The following is an 18,453-nucleotide window of genomic DNA, read 5'->3' on the forward strand; positions in this document are numbered from 1 at the left end:
TTCAGAATTCAACAGAAAAGCACCTACTACAAAACATCCTGGCTTAATATCTGTTGATAAGAAAGACAAAAAAGTCTGGATAGTGGATGTTTCAATAGCAATAGCACTTAGACTTATATACCACTTCAGTACTTTATAGTCCACTCTAAGTGATCTATAAAGTCAGCATATTGCCCCACAACAATTTGGGTCCTCATTTTATCAACCTTGGAAGGATGGAAGGCTGAATCAACCTTGAGCCGCTCAGAATCGAACTCTCAGAATCTAAACCTCAGGCTGACTGAGCATCCAACCTTAATAAAAGTAATTGGCCAAAATTTCCAAAGATAATTGTTCCCACAAGCAATTTCAAGAGATATGAGATTCTGGCCATTTAATGTTTAGAAAAATATATTTTAATTTTTTTTGTGTCTACAGTATGTGAACTTATACAATGGTGCATGAAAGGGTTCTTTATTTTTGACCAGCTGTTTTAATTATAACAAAAATAACCAAAGAGTTACAAGATTACCAGATGTAATTTCATTACAATTTTTGCTTCACAGGAAGAAACAGAATTTAGCAAACAGCGTAGCAAAGTAGAATGTGGATTATATCCAAGTACACTCTGCAATAACTCTATTTCTCAAGATTTCAGATTTGGAATAAGCGGATTCATAAGAATATGTCTATTGGTTAAAGAGAATGAACATAAATGATTAATATGTTGGCCCAATTCTCAGGTGTTAGCAACTTTGAATAGGACATGATCTCTCATATCAACTAGAAAGACAGTTATCTGAGGTACCAATAAAGGAGAATATTTGTATCTGAGTGTTGAAATGAGAGTTAATCTGTCTTTTATTTCTGAAGGAAAGGTGTGATAAACATGAATACATGTTCTGAAGATAGCCAAAAACCAATTAATCTCATATTTTTTGTTTTTCATCAGTATTCAAGTTTCAAAATATTCAAGTTTTGAAATAACTTCCTGCCGCAAATAATTTAAAAGCAATTTGGGGCAATGACTCATCTAATTATAATTTGACTTAGATTTGATTTCTTAAGATAAATCAGAAAAGGACAAGATATATTTCCTTGTATTTCCTAAAGAAATGAAACTATTAGGGAACATGATAGCAGAATTTCAGATGGCTTCTGTCCAAAATTTCAATCTACTTCTAATTGTTAAAGGTCCTTAAAGCCCAAAATTGTAAAAATAATGTGCTAGGAGAGATTATCACTGCTCTTGTTGGCAGGAACAAGTTCCTGGAATTATATGAAATTTAAATGTTACAAATATCACACCTAGAACCTATACATGAAATACTAGCACATTCATTTGTGCTTCTGAATAAGAGAAAGCCAATAGTTTATAAATGTTTCATTTGAAACAATTTTCTTTCAAACTTGTTATTATTATAGAAATTTTCCATTATGTGTTTGATGTTCTGAACTTGTTACAGTAATAAAAGATTTTCAGATACAAAAGCTATGTTTTTCACATTCAACAGTAACTCTTCTGATAATGGAAAACTTCAGAAACCAAATATTTCAGCCAAAAAACTTCTTTTGTGAGTGAGATTACAAGCAGTAAATTACTATTGTCTTGGACACCTGAGGTGGCATCAGATTTCACCCCTTTAAGGGAGATCTTATCAAACATTTTCCTCAGAATGTAAAGCGCTTCTTTCCTGAGATTGAACCAACAGACGACTCATCATCTAACATATCTGTGAAAATCCCGCAAAAAGACATAATTTGAAACATGAAGGAGTATTTATAAAGTGACTGTCTTTGAACCATTAAAGTAGCTGCATCTATTTCTAGGCTCACCTAGCTGCTTTTTAAATTGCTTCTAGCTGTTTCTGTATCTGTGCCCTTTTACCATCATTTTGATTCCCCCACCCCTTCAGTTTTCTCCTTAGTTAAACCTTGGGTAGGCTTTGAGAAGTCAGTTTTTAAAAGTTCATTTCAGGAATCGGAAAATAACTGGAGGACTTATTATTCAACTTTCCCTTTATTGACTTTACCTAACCACATTTTTTTTTCTTTTTTAAAGCCATTATTATTAGCCTTTAGGTTTTGCTTGAACCACCCTTCCCCAACTTCAGTTGTGCGTTTTACAACAGTCAATCAATGACCATGAACTACAAACTTCTAGGGAAATCTAGATTAGGAGGAGTTGGGTTGGACTTCGTTTTTCTTTGTCAGGTGACATTTCATCTTAAGATCACACCAAGTATACAAAATTGGCTATATGATTGCAAATCTTTTGTCTGAACTGCACATCATAAGAAATTTTCCTGAGTCTCTTAGATTATAATAAAGTATATGGCCAATTTTTATCCTGCAGGATGGTATGTTATTTGGTAATTAAATTAAATATTACACTACTCATAAAATTATAACTTTTTTTTACTAATCTTGGCAGATACAATACACAGCATGAAATGGAAAATAAGTCCTAATCTTTTCTAGCTTTCTTTGACTAAATTAGGAAAAACATTGGGAAGAAAAGCAGGGCCTTTGAAATTCCCTACCAACAAGTATAATTTGAACAGGATATTGAATAGGCACACACTTATCTAGTCACAGTTCCTTCTGCCACAGAGAGATAAACTTTATTTTCACCCCTCCCTTTTTTTTTGGTCCCTTTAAGTCAGAGTTTTTGTCAAAATTCTGTGAAGCTAAGTGATGCTTCAACCTATTCATTTTGCTTCTTCTTCTTCTTCTCCTCCTTCTTCTCCAGTGAACTGTGCAGAGTTGCAGGCTTGATGACCACTGCAAAACCATGACTCAATCAATCAAAATTGCAAAAATGCATGGAAATGAAGAGAAAAAGAGAGAGAGATACACACATACAGACAGAAATACAGAGAGAAATGCTCTTTTTCCTTGGTGGAGTTTGCTGTTCAATTAGATTATAAAAAATAAGTCTTTCATTCGTTTTCAAAATGAATGCACCTACCTATTCAGGAGCATCCACAGGATGTGATTTAAAAAATGTTAAAATAGTGATAGCGATAGTATAATTGAGGTTCTGCCATTTTTTAATGTCCCCAATTCAAATAAAAATGGCCGGAACTTTAATCCTACCATCATTGCCACTATTTTGATTACAGCCTTGCACTTGCTCCCTGTATATGAAATTTGTATCCCTCTGTACAGATATATGCTGTATGTTTTTTTTCTTTTTTGTTTACATACAATAATTTCTGAAACCACACTGAATGAGCATTCATGGAAAGAGCATACTGATGCCAAAATGCATATTTTGCTGCATCATAGCCAGTGCAGTAGAATAACATATCAAGAAAATTGATGTTATCAGTCATGATGTCAGAATACCATAATACTTACCACTATGTTATATGAAACCCAACAGGAACTTTATAGAGCTTATCTCCACTTAGATGAAGGATGCCAGTGTTGCTAAAGAACTTCCACTTACATTAACCAGCATGGTCAATGGTGAAAGATGATAGTGGTACCAGCCAAGTGTTTTGAAGATCATACATTAGCCAATGCTGACTTAAATGTACATGCTTTTAATCTGTGAACGATGACACACTCAAAGCTAAAATAATGAAGTTGTAGTCCCAAAAGAGCTGGAGGGCACCACGTTGAGCAATATTGATCTAGTTAATTCTAAACTTGAAGAAATTTTCCCCTTTCTTTCTTATACTTAGACAATATAATACAATTATTCGCTTGGAGTCTTTCTCACAGAAGTGAACAAGACGTCTCCTCATGTAAGATTTTGTGGTCAGGAAAGGGAAAAATTTATTTACAGAGACAAAAATAATGAAATGAGCTTTAACATTTTCACAACAAAGCCACTATAGTTTATTTCTAAATTTTTATTATTCAATTTTTATTTCCTTTTTTTTTTTAATACGCAGTGAACATACCTAATACTCCTACCTCCTATTTTCCCCACAATAACAACCCTGTGAGATGGATTAGGCTGAGATCAGTGACTGACTCAAAGTCACACAGTCAGCTTTCAGCTTAAACTGGGACTAGAACTCACAGCATTCTGGTTACTAAAGCAATGCCTTAACTACTACTCCAAGCTGGCTCCCTATAATAATACTTACAATAATAATATTTATAAATTTTTTTAAATAAAATTTATAAATATATTCTTGATCACCTTGCTCCAATTAGGTGCCCTCCAGGTGTACTGGACTACAACTCCCTGGATTTTTAGCAGCCACAAGTCAATGCTCTTGATGAACTGTGACTACATAGCAATGATGTGCCAAACCCTTGTTCCAAGGATGGTCTAGAAGTTTCTGCAAATTAATCTGAACCGGAAGTGGTTTGCGGTATTCTGAGAGTGGCTCTGCCTTGAAAACAAAAGCCACTTATGTTGTTTTGGACGCATGCTATTCTGGCGGTTCCATTCTCCAAGTGGTGGGTTTTGCACATTCTAAATACATAGTAAACCAATTTAAACAGAATAAAGAATGAATACAGGAAAATACATAATCGTATTTTTTACTGAATGAAATAACAAGTAAAAATCATGGTGTTATAGTCTGTTGTTTTTTTTAAAAAACAAGAACCATAGATGTACTGATATGAAATGTAGACGATTGTATTATAAAGATGCTATCTGAGAAAGCGACTGAACAATTTGAAACCTGAAGCTGCGGATAATACCTTACCATGAGCCAAGTACTGTTACTATGTGTGTAAAAATACAAATTGTGAATTTTATCCATGCAAAATGTAAAAAAAATCTTAATAATTTTAAAGATCTCAGGGTACATTTCTATTTTGCATCTGAAGAATTATTTCACTGGGACTTTGTAAAAAACATTTTTTTCCCATTGAGAGTAGGAATGGTTTTATTTGTTGTTAAAGAAAATATGGCTCTGAAAGGCAGTCAAAATTAGGGCACTGCTATTAAATGAACCACTTTCTCTTCTGCAACATAAACATTTATTTTAATGCCAAGGACTATTTTACAACTCAGTGGAAATATGCAGCAATGCAATCTATTTCCATCGTCAGGATGACAAAAACAATGCACTCTCAACAGCCACAAGAGCCTGCCTTGTGTTAATGATAAAAATATATATATTTATATATATATTTATGCAGCTACTATGTGCATTAAACAATATCGCTACATGAATTTGTAAGGACTGAAATATGTTTCATGTTTTTCTAGGGAAGAAGGGCACTGGTGCAAAAATACTGCTCTTGGAAAACTGAAAATATGTAGATAAACTGATTTTTTTTTGTTTCCTGTGTTCCAAGGCCATTCTTTTTCCAATATCAATCAAATATCTACCTCTTCTATTTTAGTCTGCCTTTCTGGGTATAAATAATGCCCCAAAGATGGAAGTCCAATCCTCTGTGCCAGATTCATCTGCAAGAATATTCTCAAAATTTAAGAGAGTAGCTGCAATTATGTGATTGAAATCCCACTTCCTTTTACAAGCACTGTGCCTATGGTATAGCCATCACCTGGATTTTTAAAAAAAAACTCCTTCCCTAAATGTTCTGTATGTAATTATTTAGTAATAAGTCTCAGTGAGCTCAATGGGATTTATTTATAACTAAGTGTATACCCATGCACCCCAATTTCCCTCCTGTGAATATTTAAATTGAATATTAGTACAATTTCACTATATGTTTCCCTTGGAGAGACTAATTTCATCGCATTCTTGCTTCTTCTTTTCTGTTTTTCTAAAGCTTACAGATCTCTCTAGTGCTTTGTCAACTATAGAACTATAGTTGTGATTAACCAATTACAATTTAAAGGTCTACAGAATACAAGAAGCACTTTTTCTGATTATATTTTATAGCTACGTATTAGAAAATTAAAATGATAGTACTCATGGAAATATAAATAGGGACTAACCTATCTTATTTGCATCAGGTTGATTTCACCAACAGATTAATCAATTATGGGATTGCCTTGAGGCATGAAAAAAACCTTGTAAGTTAAAAACAAAACTATCTTGCTGCATCAAATACTGTGAGGGAGCACTCTTCTGAATTAAAGCTGTTGGTACATTTTCTGGATTATTCTATATCTTTTCTTGAAATAAAAAAAATGGCAAATGTGTTCTTTATTTTCAGATTGTAGGTGTTTCAGAGACATGTTTCTGAAATATTGTATGTCAGATGGCTCTGAAACAAAGCACTCTGTAAAGGGTCATCATTTAGTCCCCCCTCCCCTTTGTGGTTTCTCCAGAAATCCAAGCTATTTTCCTCAGGTTACAGCAGCTTCAAGTTTCTTTTTTAAAATGTGAGGCGGAATAAACTTCTCACACCAGTAGGCCAGTACTGGTGATTTGTCACAGAATAATCCTAGCATTGCTCTGATACAATGAAGCCTTCCTTCTCACCAACTGGTTCCACTTCAGCATATGAGGGGTGTCCAGATCCTCTCCGGAATTTCATTGCAGGCCATCTGCTTGGACGACGCTAGAAGACAAGACACGCACAAAGAATTGACAGTACTGGAATTGTTCTGAATAATTACCACACTTATTCCTATACAGGTGGTCCTCAATTTACAGATACAAGTGAGACCAATGTTTTGTTGCTAAGCAAGGCAGTTGTTAAATGACTAGTCCTCATTTTAACAACCCTTTTTTTTTTGCCATAGTTAAATGTATCACTGAAGTTGTTAAATGAATCATGCAGTCATTAAATGAATCTGGTTTTCCACTGATTTTGCTTGTCAGAATCTTCTAGGATGGTCACAAATGATGATCACATGGCTCCAGGATGCTGAAACCATCATAATTATATGTTGTTTGTACTGCCCAAATTTGACTGCAGGGATGCTGCAAAAGTTATAAATGTGAGGACTGAGGATATTTTTTCCAATGTGTTGTAACTTTGAAAGTGTTGCTAAATGAATGGTTGTAAGTTGAGTATATGTGTACTGTATATATACAGAAAAAAGAAAACATCTATAGAAATATTTCAACCAAATCACTTTTAAAGACAATAGAATATAAGTAGTTCTATATACAAGCGGAAAGAAGGGTGAATATTTTTTTTAGGGTGGAAAACTCTTTCCATTTTTCAAATACATCAGCAAACTTTAGCCTTAAAAAAGAAAAGACTGAATTGGGACCCTGAAGTAAAGAAACAAGTTTTTTCCAAGAGGGGAAGGAGAAATAATTCAATAAATAATTAGAGGAGGAGGGAAAGCCAGTGAAAAGATGATGCTATTTTTTGTTTGTTCAATTTTAAAAATACCTTCCTTCTGTTGATGACACTGAATAACATATCTCACATTATCAATTTGTCAAACACTCTTTTCATCTGGCAGTTACCTGCATCATATTTCCTACCTCTAATCAAGTGGCCTAATGCCAAAATATTATTCCTAAAGGTACTCTGTTCCTTGCTTTTTCAGTATTGGTCTTAGAAGTAAAATGCACTTAGAACATTTGTCTCCCAAAGGCACTCCTAGATATTCTGAAGAGCAATGTTATAATTCCTAGACAGCCTTTTGAATTGGAATTAGGAGAGCCCAGCTGAACATATCATGAGATAGGATAAGTTTCACTTCAGAGTTATAGGGATTATTTCTATATGACTGTGGAATGATACAAACATGACAACTAAATAAATGTACTAAATTAACATTTGTCAGTAAGATCATCATCACACACAGAACTCATGACAAACTATTTCCAAGATTAATCAAAGTCTGGGGGATATGTGGAGGGAGAGAAACCATGAACAGAAACCAGCCATTTTCCAAAAGCTATCTTTATAACACAATGTTGGTGGGGGGGAGGGGGGGGAAGTGATCCATGCTTTACCAGATCAAGATACACTCCCTGTTACTTATCACATCATTTAACAAAATGCAGATTAGTTTAATATAGCACAAATAATATCAACACGCCAGGCAAAAACAAAGGCTAATATTACTTGGTGTCTGAAAATATTGGACTGTTTCAGGGCAGATGATAAAAGCTAGCATTTCGCACTACTGTAGGCTGTAGACCAATTATGAAAAAAACAATTTACCTCAATGAAGAAGAGACTGGCTGCAGAGGTGGGATGGTGATACATATAAACAATCACAAGGATTGCTGCAGCTACTATCAGAACCAGAATGAAAATCCCAACAATTAAGCCAGTGTGAAGAGAGGCACTTTTCTTCTCTTCTGCGCTGTCATCTGTAGAGGCTGTGAGAAAAATAAAGATTAAGCTTGGCACAAATTCATTTCAGGTCTTTTATTTTCCTCATATACAATAATCTGTTGCCTTGACAAAATGAGGCATGCCTTTTCTGTGCTAAATACTCATTATAATATCTCTGCAAAGACAATTTCCAGATGTCCTATTATTTCTAGATTAATAAACAATATTAATGTCCACTTCTATTCATGCCACTTAGGTACACTCCAAATTAAATCATGCAGTATCTCAATCTTTTGTTTCATAATAACATATTAAAAATTACCTGCAGACATGCATTACTACTTTAAAAGCTAAATGTCATTATCAAATCTCATGGCTTCTGAGAAGAATCAATAAAATCTGAAATGTACAAATTACCATTTCTAAACTTCTGTCTTATTGTGGAGCATATGGGTATTAAATGATCTATCAATAGTCTGATTCTGAAGAGAATCCAACTAGCATATAAAAATATTGCTAAAAGCCACAACTCTGCTAAGTTTTATAGTATTATGTGCCATGCTGTGTATTAATAAAAAGAAATACAAACATCTGAGGAAGTTTTGTCCTGCAGCAAACCTATCTCTCTCTAAAATTTCCAACTATGGTTCTGATAAATTTGGTTATTGTTTAGTTACTTGTTAGCAGTTAGTTAGCAAGCAGTTTAGTTATTTAGTAGCTACTGCCAAATAGCAGATGGCCAAGATTAATTTGGATTTGGATAATCCCCAAAACAAGATTAATATCAAATTTTATTTGTTACATTTTTATAACAAATAAAACACTACAGGATAAATAAATGAGGACTAGCTCTGTGTTCCTAGGACCCCTTGATATCTCTCAAGCCTCTCTGAATAGCTCACAAAAACAAAATTATTTGCCATGTTAAATTGAAAATATATTATTATATTATAATAATATAATATTAAAATCCCACAAACAATCGTGAGAAGCAAAAGTATTAGTTTTAAATTTTAATACAGTAAATAACAATAAATATAACCCAAATAAACTTTTTATTATTTTCATAATAAAAAGTGTGAAGGGGCCCTGAGAGAAAATGTTTAAGAAACTCAAACCCCTTCACATTGTAGAAGCACATATAATCAAACCAAATTTCCTTTGTTCATTATAACCTAAATACCAATTATGCAAAGATTATAGAATTAGCTAAAATAGCACAGACAGAAAATCCTGATAATTTGCTATTGACTCAGAGAAATTTTGTTTTACTATTGAGTGGCTACACATTTTACTAAAAACAAACCCAAAATACTTGTTTATTTTTGTCTAATATATATGCTAGTAGAAAATTCACATAAAAGGCCATTCTGGATAAATTTCAAGTAGTGGAATAACAAGGATTTAACCTTCCAAAGTCCATTGAGACATATTAATACGAAACCAGTTTATTATTTCAACTAGATTAAAATTGCCTCAAAATAAGGATTAATAAACTGCAAGGCTGTTTTCTCAGAATGAATGACTTCAGCAGGTTTTTTCAAGGATAATATTTTAAAAAGCCCTTTTAAATAGAAAAAGTAAAGCAGTATCAAAACCAAGTCATACTTTATTGATTTGAAAAGTACTGTTTTCCTTAGAACCACAAAATGAAAAATAATGGAAATGACCATACAGTAAGGATGGAAAATCTGCAACCACATCTTTGTTTTGTGCATCTTAGAGGTCCCATGATTGCAGAAAAGTAGCAGCGTAATTTCCACCAGTTTGTGATTCAAATACAGAAAAAATGTAGTGTATACTTTAAAATAAGCATATTAATGCACAAACTTTCCAAAACTTCATTCCCCCTAGAAATAGGAGATATGTTTTCACCCACTTTCTTAATTCCGTTAATGCTTAGTACAGCCATTATTCATCAAAATTAGTCACAAAACCTCCAAAACTCTTTAGTAGAAACAAAGAAACATAAACAGTCCCTTCTTACTAACTGCTTTATTTAGTGACTATTTCAATTTACTTTAGTTCCTTATTTTTCTATGTTTGCTGTAATTTTGCATTTAAACTTTCTAGTTTTGAAATCAATCTATCTTTCTTTCTATCTATCTATCTATCTATCTATCTATCTATCTATCTATCTATCTATCTATCTATCTATCTATTCGAAGTTACAATGATTGAAAAAAATCAATCCTTGCATTGAGGTGTAGCATACTGTAGTCACATCATCACTCAGTTGCTTTGCAACTGGCACACTTTTACAACTTGCGCAATGTTTTCTGATTATACAGCTCAATTGTGAAAAAAGTGTTTCACAATTTTCAAAAAAGTCATAAATACATGAATAAAAAATATAGGTTTGAAAAGTAAAATATTACTTAAAAATTAAGCAAACTCAAAAGTTGGAGAAATCAATCTCACAAAGTCAGAGAAAACTCTCAAAAGGAAACTTAGATGTTGGGCACATCCAACTGTATCTTTTTGTTGCTTCTACCAATTAATGGTGAAATATAAGTCAGCCTGATTTAAACAATTTGAAGCATTCACTAGCTTATTTCTAACAAGTGTGCATAGGATTAAAGTCAACAAAACAGAATACAAAAATGAATTCTACATTCATTATCATCACCCATAAAAATAAATGGAATCATTCATGCAATAGAGATTTGTCAGTGTCCAGATTATTTCAGTAAATATAGCACATCTAATTTTGATATTTGTAAAGTGCAACATACACAGAAGAAATGGTTCTGAAGCACCACAATAATTTCTTTGGTCAACTCCAAATTGCTAAGAACAAAATCTAAATTTAAGATTTTTGTTATGAATAATAATAGGTTTTCAATTCCTGAAATCCCTTTATTGCATTAATGTGAGATAAATACAGTGGTGGGATTCAGCCAGTTCGCACCACTTCGGGAGAACCAGTTATTAACTTTCTGAGCAGTTTGGCAAACTGGTTATTGGAAGAAATCATTAGGGCAGAGAAGCGGTTGTTAAATTACTTGAATCCCACCACTGGATAAATGGATAGTAATTTGAGTGAACCTGACTGATACAAGGCAGCAAACATTAAAAAAAAAGAATTAACGAAAAAAAAAGTTAAAGTAATGGAGGCTCTGGTATTTATCATTTCCTCAGACATGTCTATCTGTCAAAAATAAAAGTTAAAAATAAAAATAAAAAAGGTCTGACCAGGTATCTAAGACTGACAATGCTTGTTGTTTTCACACTGTTAATTTACTTTGTTGATTAACCCATAGGTCATATCACAACGCAGAGTTCCAAACAAAAATTGTTAGTAAAATCCGATAAAAACAATGTAAAATGGAATTGGAATAAAATACATTTTAAAATGAAACTGGAATAAAATACAATAATTTAATATATAGATAAATAAAATAAAATTACATTTCAGAATCATTCCTACAATCTACCCCAATCAGTTCCACATATGCTGATCTCAACTGAATCATTTTGCTCAAGTACTGTGCCATATTAAATGTTGTTTTCAAATTCTGGCTGCACATAAGGTAAGTTGTTTTGATATGGAGTTCCCAATCGGTCATTAATTTAGTATATAGACCAAGGTCTATATACCTGTCTCTTGCCCTCTTATAAAGGCAACAATCAAATAGGATGTGAGCCAGTTCTTCTACCTCTGTTGCTCCGCAAATGCAGAGACATCCATTATAGCGTATAGAATGGAATCTCCCATATCTGACCATTGTCTCAAGCTGTTCGAATCTTGCTCACATAAATATCCCCCTAAGATGTATGGCAATTGTAACTTTAAGTAGCTATCTATTTGAAAAGTACGTTTATATTCGCTCAGCCATTTCAAGTTACCCACCTTACTAAGGATAGCTATATCATTTTGTGCTTCTATATCCTTGATTCTTTGAACAGCTCTTTTTTTAACTTGTTCTTCTGTTACACAAGAGACAGGAAGACCACAGCTTCTTACCAAATTTGTCAGTTTAGTGATCCAAGAGGTTTGTAACTGTGATTTTATCTGCTCTAATAAACATAACTTGGGGAGTCTATAATATCTATTTCGTTGATTTTGTGCCAGTAGTTATGCTCTGATTTTAGACAGTGCATGAATTGTATAAATTCCCAATTCATCTCTAACTGCTGCAGCAAATGTCCTTAGATCTACACCCAAAATCCATCTCAGGTGCTGGGACCATGTTTGTTCTAATACTATAGAAGAATATAGACCCCCAAACTTCTGCTCCATACAAGAGCAAGGGGTTAGCATTAGCTATATATATTTTAATTAATAGGGCTAGGGACCCTGGGTAACTATGATTCTTTAATTTAAGCAGTAAATTCAAACAAGCTTTTGCTCTAAGTGTACTCCATTGATGAGGGCAAATCCAAGACTCAGTCTTGGAAAAAAGTTATGTATAAATATACAAAGATGTTAACCTATTTAATTGATTTACTATCTAATTGCCACTTATGTTTCTGATGATGTTTTCCAAACACCATAATTTTTGATTTAGATTTACTAATAGTTAGAGTTATCCTGACAGTTGGAGCTAAATCTTCTTAATAGCCTAATAGTAAGGGTGATCTGGCTGCGACATCTGTCATCCCATTGATTGCCAGGGTTGATTCAGCTTGTTGTTTTGTTGTACTCAATGAATAGGTGCTGTGATTTGAATATGAACATTTATATCTACATTTGTTTGTCTAGGTGAAGATAGGATATATATTCTAAAAATAAATTAGCATTCAAAGAGGTTCGCTTCATTGATACAATGAGTAATGCAAATTATGATAGCTGACTATACTAAGCATTCTCTCAGAATATCTTGCATAGTATTGTAGCATAGGTAAGTGGATAAATTACTAGACCAATTTGGTTTTATGGAATGGCATTTAGATGATCTGTTCATGTAATCTGAATGCAAAAAAATAACAGCTCTTACCTCCATTATCTTTTAGGTGTAGAGCTATCTTGGTATCATCTAGAAAAAGAAATTCAAAGCTATTAGAGAAAGGAATTTTATCTAAACATCTAATGCTATGTTTATATAGCATTTTACATTTATTTAGCATTTATAGAAGTCTACTGGAAGTAATTGATACACGATCATAATGGGTTATATGTTTAAAATGATTTTAAACAAATGTGACACTCTTGAATAAGAGTTAGCAGAGTAGTCCTATGAATCAGTGAGGAATTTAAAAAAGGCTTCTATAGCAGTTCATGTTTGCATTAAAGATCTGGCTCTATAACTATTATACAAAATTTTTAGAGCTGATCTTATGCTATTTCGAAGTCATTGGTGAGATTTATCTTTAAAACTGCTATATTAAAATTTTCTGAATTATACTACAGCAATGAAAGGTAATATTACAAAATGGATTTAGGAAAACACGATGAGCTAAGATGATGTGGAGAGTGTTTTTCTTTTCTCTTTTTCAATTGGGAAGAGGGCAGTCAAGATAAAAATATCTGAACATTGGAGAAGAAATTTACCAATCCTGATTGTCTAAAACATTGCTGATTCTTCAGTTAAAAGGATTTACTTGATTTGATTCTGAGGTAGTCACAATTGGGCAGCTGCTTGAAGAGGGTTGTTTATTCAACCACATACCATGAAGTATAGCAATCAAAGGTAGGCTATAAAGTTTGGAAAGCTAAGAGTAAAAGTATTTATAGTAATAATAGGCTTTGATCATGAAGTAATGGCCTTTGAGTTGAGACATTTTAGATGTGTAAATTTAAGCTGTGTTTCCTGTCCAGTGAAGTCCGAAGAGGAAGATCATCCCTGGCATTGGGGATTATGAATATTTTAGAAATGTAGATCTTCTCCTAGGTATGGATTTTTTTTTTTTTTTATGAGAAGTTTGATTTCGGCATAATATTGTGTAAAAAAAAAAATCTCTTGAGAAAATTCTATTTTATGTTGTTTTCTGGTGCCAGAACAGCACACTTATTTTGAGGCTTCGCTGGCAGAACACATGGAGTTGAAGTTGATGTGTGATTTTGCTAAGGGGTGAGTATGTCATAGGGGCTTTTATTTTCCAATGCTTTTTACATGTGAAGCGATGTAACTAGATAGGAAGAATGTCCTGTGTTTCTGAGGTTATTATGTGGCACATCATGAAATAGCAGTCAACAATGAATGGTACAACATCACCAAACATCACCACTGATGACTCAGTGGTTATAATGCAACACTGCAGACCAACACTGCCCACAACCTAATGAGCTCAAGACTGACTCAGCCTTCCATACTTCCGAGGTTGGTAAAATAAGGAACCAGATTGTTGGGGGTAATATGTTGATGTTGTAAACCACCCAGAGAGTGTTGTAAAGCACTATATGTATATGTATGTCTAAGTGTTATTGCTATTGTTATAACACTGAAAAAAGGAACCACCATTTGACTTGCTCAACAACCTCAAATGTACATTCCTTTCTCTCCTTGAGGAAGCAATATGTTTGCTAAGACAAGTGAAGAACGACTGGCCTGCAGCTCACCTAAGCACAGTGAGCGGCATTGCTTCAAGATGCTGTGTATGTTTGAATCAGGTCATATATGCAGGTCTGCATATGGATGGAATGGGAATGCAGGCAAAAATACTTTGCTGCCTAAGACTAAATTCACTGTGGTTAATACCATTCAAGATATTCTAATCCATGAGGCAGAAAATCCTACAAATATATTTTCCTTTTCCTAGAGGGAAAATTAAAATAGAAATGAAGCAAGCAATTAATTATTTGTTACATTCCCCTGCATGGTAGGGCCCAGCTGAGCCAAGCAAGGCAGGGTGCATGCCAGCGTTGAATTGTATCCCCAACACATTTCTAAGTAATAATAATACTTGGTAGCAAAGCTGATTAGATATTTAATATCATGCCATAATCTTTGATTGCACTTTCTGGAATAGCTGAAATCATATTGTAGGGAAGAAAATAACAGTAAAAAAGGGAAATAACAAAATTGTAAACAAGCATAAAGAAGCAAAGACTTTTTTCTTAAACTCTGGGTGATATTTTGCACTCCTGGAATCATTTCTTTTCCTCCAAAAATTTCTGGAAAAAAAATCTGGAACTGTTTCGTACAGGATAGGTGCAGTACAAAAAAATTGGCAGAACTAATTCAGATGTGAGCTTTAGAACATCTTTTCATGTTCCACAGGAGCAGTATCTATCTAATCTACTAATTTTATGAGTTTTGTCTCATCTTCAGAAGTCGGGATCATTTGATTCTGCTGCATAAGCAACCATTTATATCATTTTCCCCACACTGTGATACTTTCACCTTTCTACTATTACCGCTAAGAACTAGTACTATAGAAATAAAGCTCAAAAGCTTATGTTGACAGCGCTTAAACCTATCTTTCAGGTTCTTGCACTCAAAAATAGTCCTTTGCATTAGGAGACATCTATTTGTGTTATCTTTGCAGGATTGAAAAGCTTAAGGTTTCTGTGTAGCTGAAATGCTGTTGAAATGTTTTACAATAACCAATTACATTATAACTATACAATGTCTTGCAACAAACTATTGTTCTATTTTATTAAATTAGCATTGACAATTCAAAATTAAAACTATTTCATACAGATAGTCCTCAATGCATGGGCTACAATTGAGCCCAAAATTTCCATTGCTAAGCCAGATAGTTGTTATGTGCATTTTGCTCCATTTTATAACTTTTCTTGCAGAGTCGTTAAGTGAATCACTGCAGTTGTTAAGTTACTAATACAGTTACCCATGTTTCCCTGAAAATAAGACCCTGTCTTATATTTTTTTGAACCCTGAAATAAGCACTTGGCCTTATTGCCATGTGCTCAAAAGCCCGATTGGGCTTATTATTAGGAGATGTCTTATTTTGGGTGAAACAGGGTAAATGAATCTGGCTTCCCATAGACTTTGCTTGTCAGAAGGTTGCAAAAGTGACCACATGACTCCAGGACACTGTAACCGTCATAAACACATGCTAGTTGCCAAGTGTCCAAATTTTGATCACATGACCGTGGGGATGCCACAAAGCTGATAAGTGTGAAACATGGTCATAAGTCACTTTTTTCAGTGCAATTGCAACTTTAAACAGTCAGTAAACAAATGATTGTAAATCGAGGACTACCCGTATTCTCTTCTCCCAAAGATGGAGATAGAGAGGGAAAAAAAACCTAATACCTGACTAGATAGTTAATATATTGTGATAATTACAACCTCATGGATATACCATTCATTCTTGAATTGAAGCCAAGAAGTTACATTTAAATTAGTACATGTCAAATAAATAAGATCTATTTTATTTTTAAAAAACAATAGACAAGATTGTACACAACAGTTTGCACATCATGGAAATTGTAATGGCAGATCTGCTAAAATATTTTTTAAAATATTATGCAGTTTTTCAAGTACCAATTCATGCTATCTATTTTCTATAGTAGTTTACATTTTCATTACCCCACCCTCTGGGCTTTCAGGTATATTTCCCTATTCATGAATATTTATACAAAATTTCTGTAGGCTCCTTCTTGATGCCTACTTTTTGTATGTTAATTCTTGTAATTTGTGTATATTATTTAAGTTATTTTTTAAAACATTCTTCTATTCAGTTTACTAAAGCTGGGTTGTAAATAATATTATAACCGTCACATTATCAAAAGAAGTGTTTCATTCTAAATATTGCACACTTTTACAAGATACTGATTTAATATTAAACATGTCAGGAAAACACTATACAATACCTGTAACTGACCAAGTACTCTTACAACGGAAATGTGTAAGAGAACTGGTAGTAAAACTGGCGGGAGGGTCCACCCATTGATCCTGACATCATGAAAATGCTTCTGCGCTTGTGCAGAAGAGCGCGTATGAAGCGATCGCATGCACGCAGCCCCATTGAAACCGGTAGTAAAGATAAGTAGAACCCACCCCTGCAGCACTTAATACATCTGGGAAACAGCCCAAACAGTACATACTACTTGTAATTCACACAGTTCTTTTATACCAGCACTTAATACATTTGGGAAATATATAGCAAAATACTCACCTTTTCATGAAAGCTAATAATCTCCAACAGTATTTTTGGCTACTAAGGATGTTAAAATACTTCAAAAAATAAAAGTTTCAATGTAAAAGATCCCAATGACTCCAAATCACTGGTTCTAAAATATTGAGTTAATATTTAAATAACCATGAAAGTATCCTAGCTTTATGGACCCGTTGATGCTACTTAATTATACTGAAGGTCAATTACAATCTAAATCAGGATTAGAATTAAACTTATTTATTATAAATTATTGAAAGATTTTGTTTATAGAGGTAGGGAGTTTTGGACCACGGTCTTTGGTATCATAATATAATTGCATTACTGAAGGATTACATCTCCCGAGTAGGTACATTTCATGTGACAGAATCATACTACAAATTTTAAACATTTCTGATAACATAATCGACTCTAGTTTCTTACCTTCCGTGGGTAGACTAGTTGGCAGATATGATGTAATGGTTCCTTTGGTAGTTGTTAAAACTCTGTATCTCATTGTGGTTTGCTGTAGTGCAGTTGTGATATGAAGAGGCATTTGAGTTGTGTCTGTTTTCTCACAAATCTTATTTTTTGACTGCATAAAAAAAATAATATGAAGAAAGGAAAAAATTGGTTCTCAGTAGAAGTCATTCGTCTAAGCTCTACAGACATCTAACACAAACGCAAGAATATGTCAAAATGAAAATTTTAAATTAAGACTTTGCAAATATAAATATCGTATATTTTCTGGCTAAAAGAGAATTAACATCTCAATAAAGGATAGAGAAGCTCAAGCTCTAAACATTATAAGAATATTTATTTGCCACTAAAGAACTGAAAAGAACTGAAAAATTCAGAATGAAATAGTTCATTGTATTACTTTTTTCTCCCAAATTGAGGTTTGGCTCTGAGATTAAATTGGTTCTCTTTTTGCAAGACCTTAAAGACATGGTTTTGTCACAGAGCCTAGGAATCTTGGTGTCTTGAGCCTTTGCAATGGTTTTTCTGATTTGTGCTGCAGATTTTTATATTGGTTGCAGATTATGTGTATTGTATGCTGTTGTTTCTTTTTTCGCTTTATGCTCTTATACTATTGGTAGCCATGTACATATATGAGCATGAAACAAATGGCCATATGAATTACATACATACATACATACATACATACACACAGATTCCAGGGTTAAAATTCAATTCACTTAATTTTATCTTTGAAAAACTTCACTTATACACAAAATCAAGTTAGAGGCTTTCCCATCAAATGAACCTCTGGGTTCTTCAATATCTTTTTCAATACTGACATCCAAGCAAACTAATAAATAAAATAATGGTATA

The 18,453-nt window shown here is 33.4% G+C and overlaps 1 protein-coding gene across 7 annotated transcripts in view; it reads right to left on the reverse strand.

Annotated features, from left to right (window-relative positions):
* Positions 1-372: 372 nt before the first annotated feature.
* The window catches only part of PLXDC2 (plexin domain containing 2), a 287,499-nt gene continuing 269,418 nt past the window's right edge, over positions 373-18,453 (reverse strand). For 4 of the 7 annotated variants that reach the window (XM_034402359.3, XM_034402356.3, XM_060684884.2 and 1 more), the window contains 5 exons: positions 17,563-17,713; positions 13,056-13,094; positions 7,999-8,159; positions 6,351-6,429; positions 373-2,763 (listed from right to left, as the gene is read on the reverse strand). In XM_034402359.3, the coding sequence (XP_034258250.1) occupies positions 2,687-2,763; positions 6,351-6,429; positions 7,999-8,159; positions 13,056-13,094; positions 17,563-17,713 (507 nt within the window). In that variant the 3' untranslated portion in view covers positions 373-2,686. Of the gene's footprint in view, positions 6,430-7,998; positions 8,160-13,055; positions 13,095-17,562; positions 17,714-18,453 lie in introns of all 7 variants that reach the window. The other 3 variants (XM_087892833.1, XM_034402358.3, XM_034402357.3) reach the window with 2 other exon arrangements.

Source organism: Pantherophis guttatus, chromosome 4 (genome assembly GCF_059756535.1).
Source record: "Pantherophis guttatus breed Tessera chromosome 4, ASM5975653v1, whole genome shotgun sequence".
Lineage (NCBI taxonomy): Eukaryota > Metazoa > Chordata > Lepidosauria > Squamata > Colubridae > Pantherophis > Pantherophis guttatus.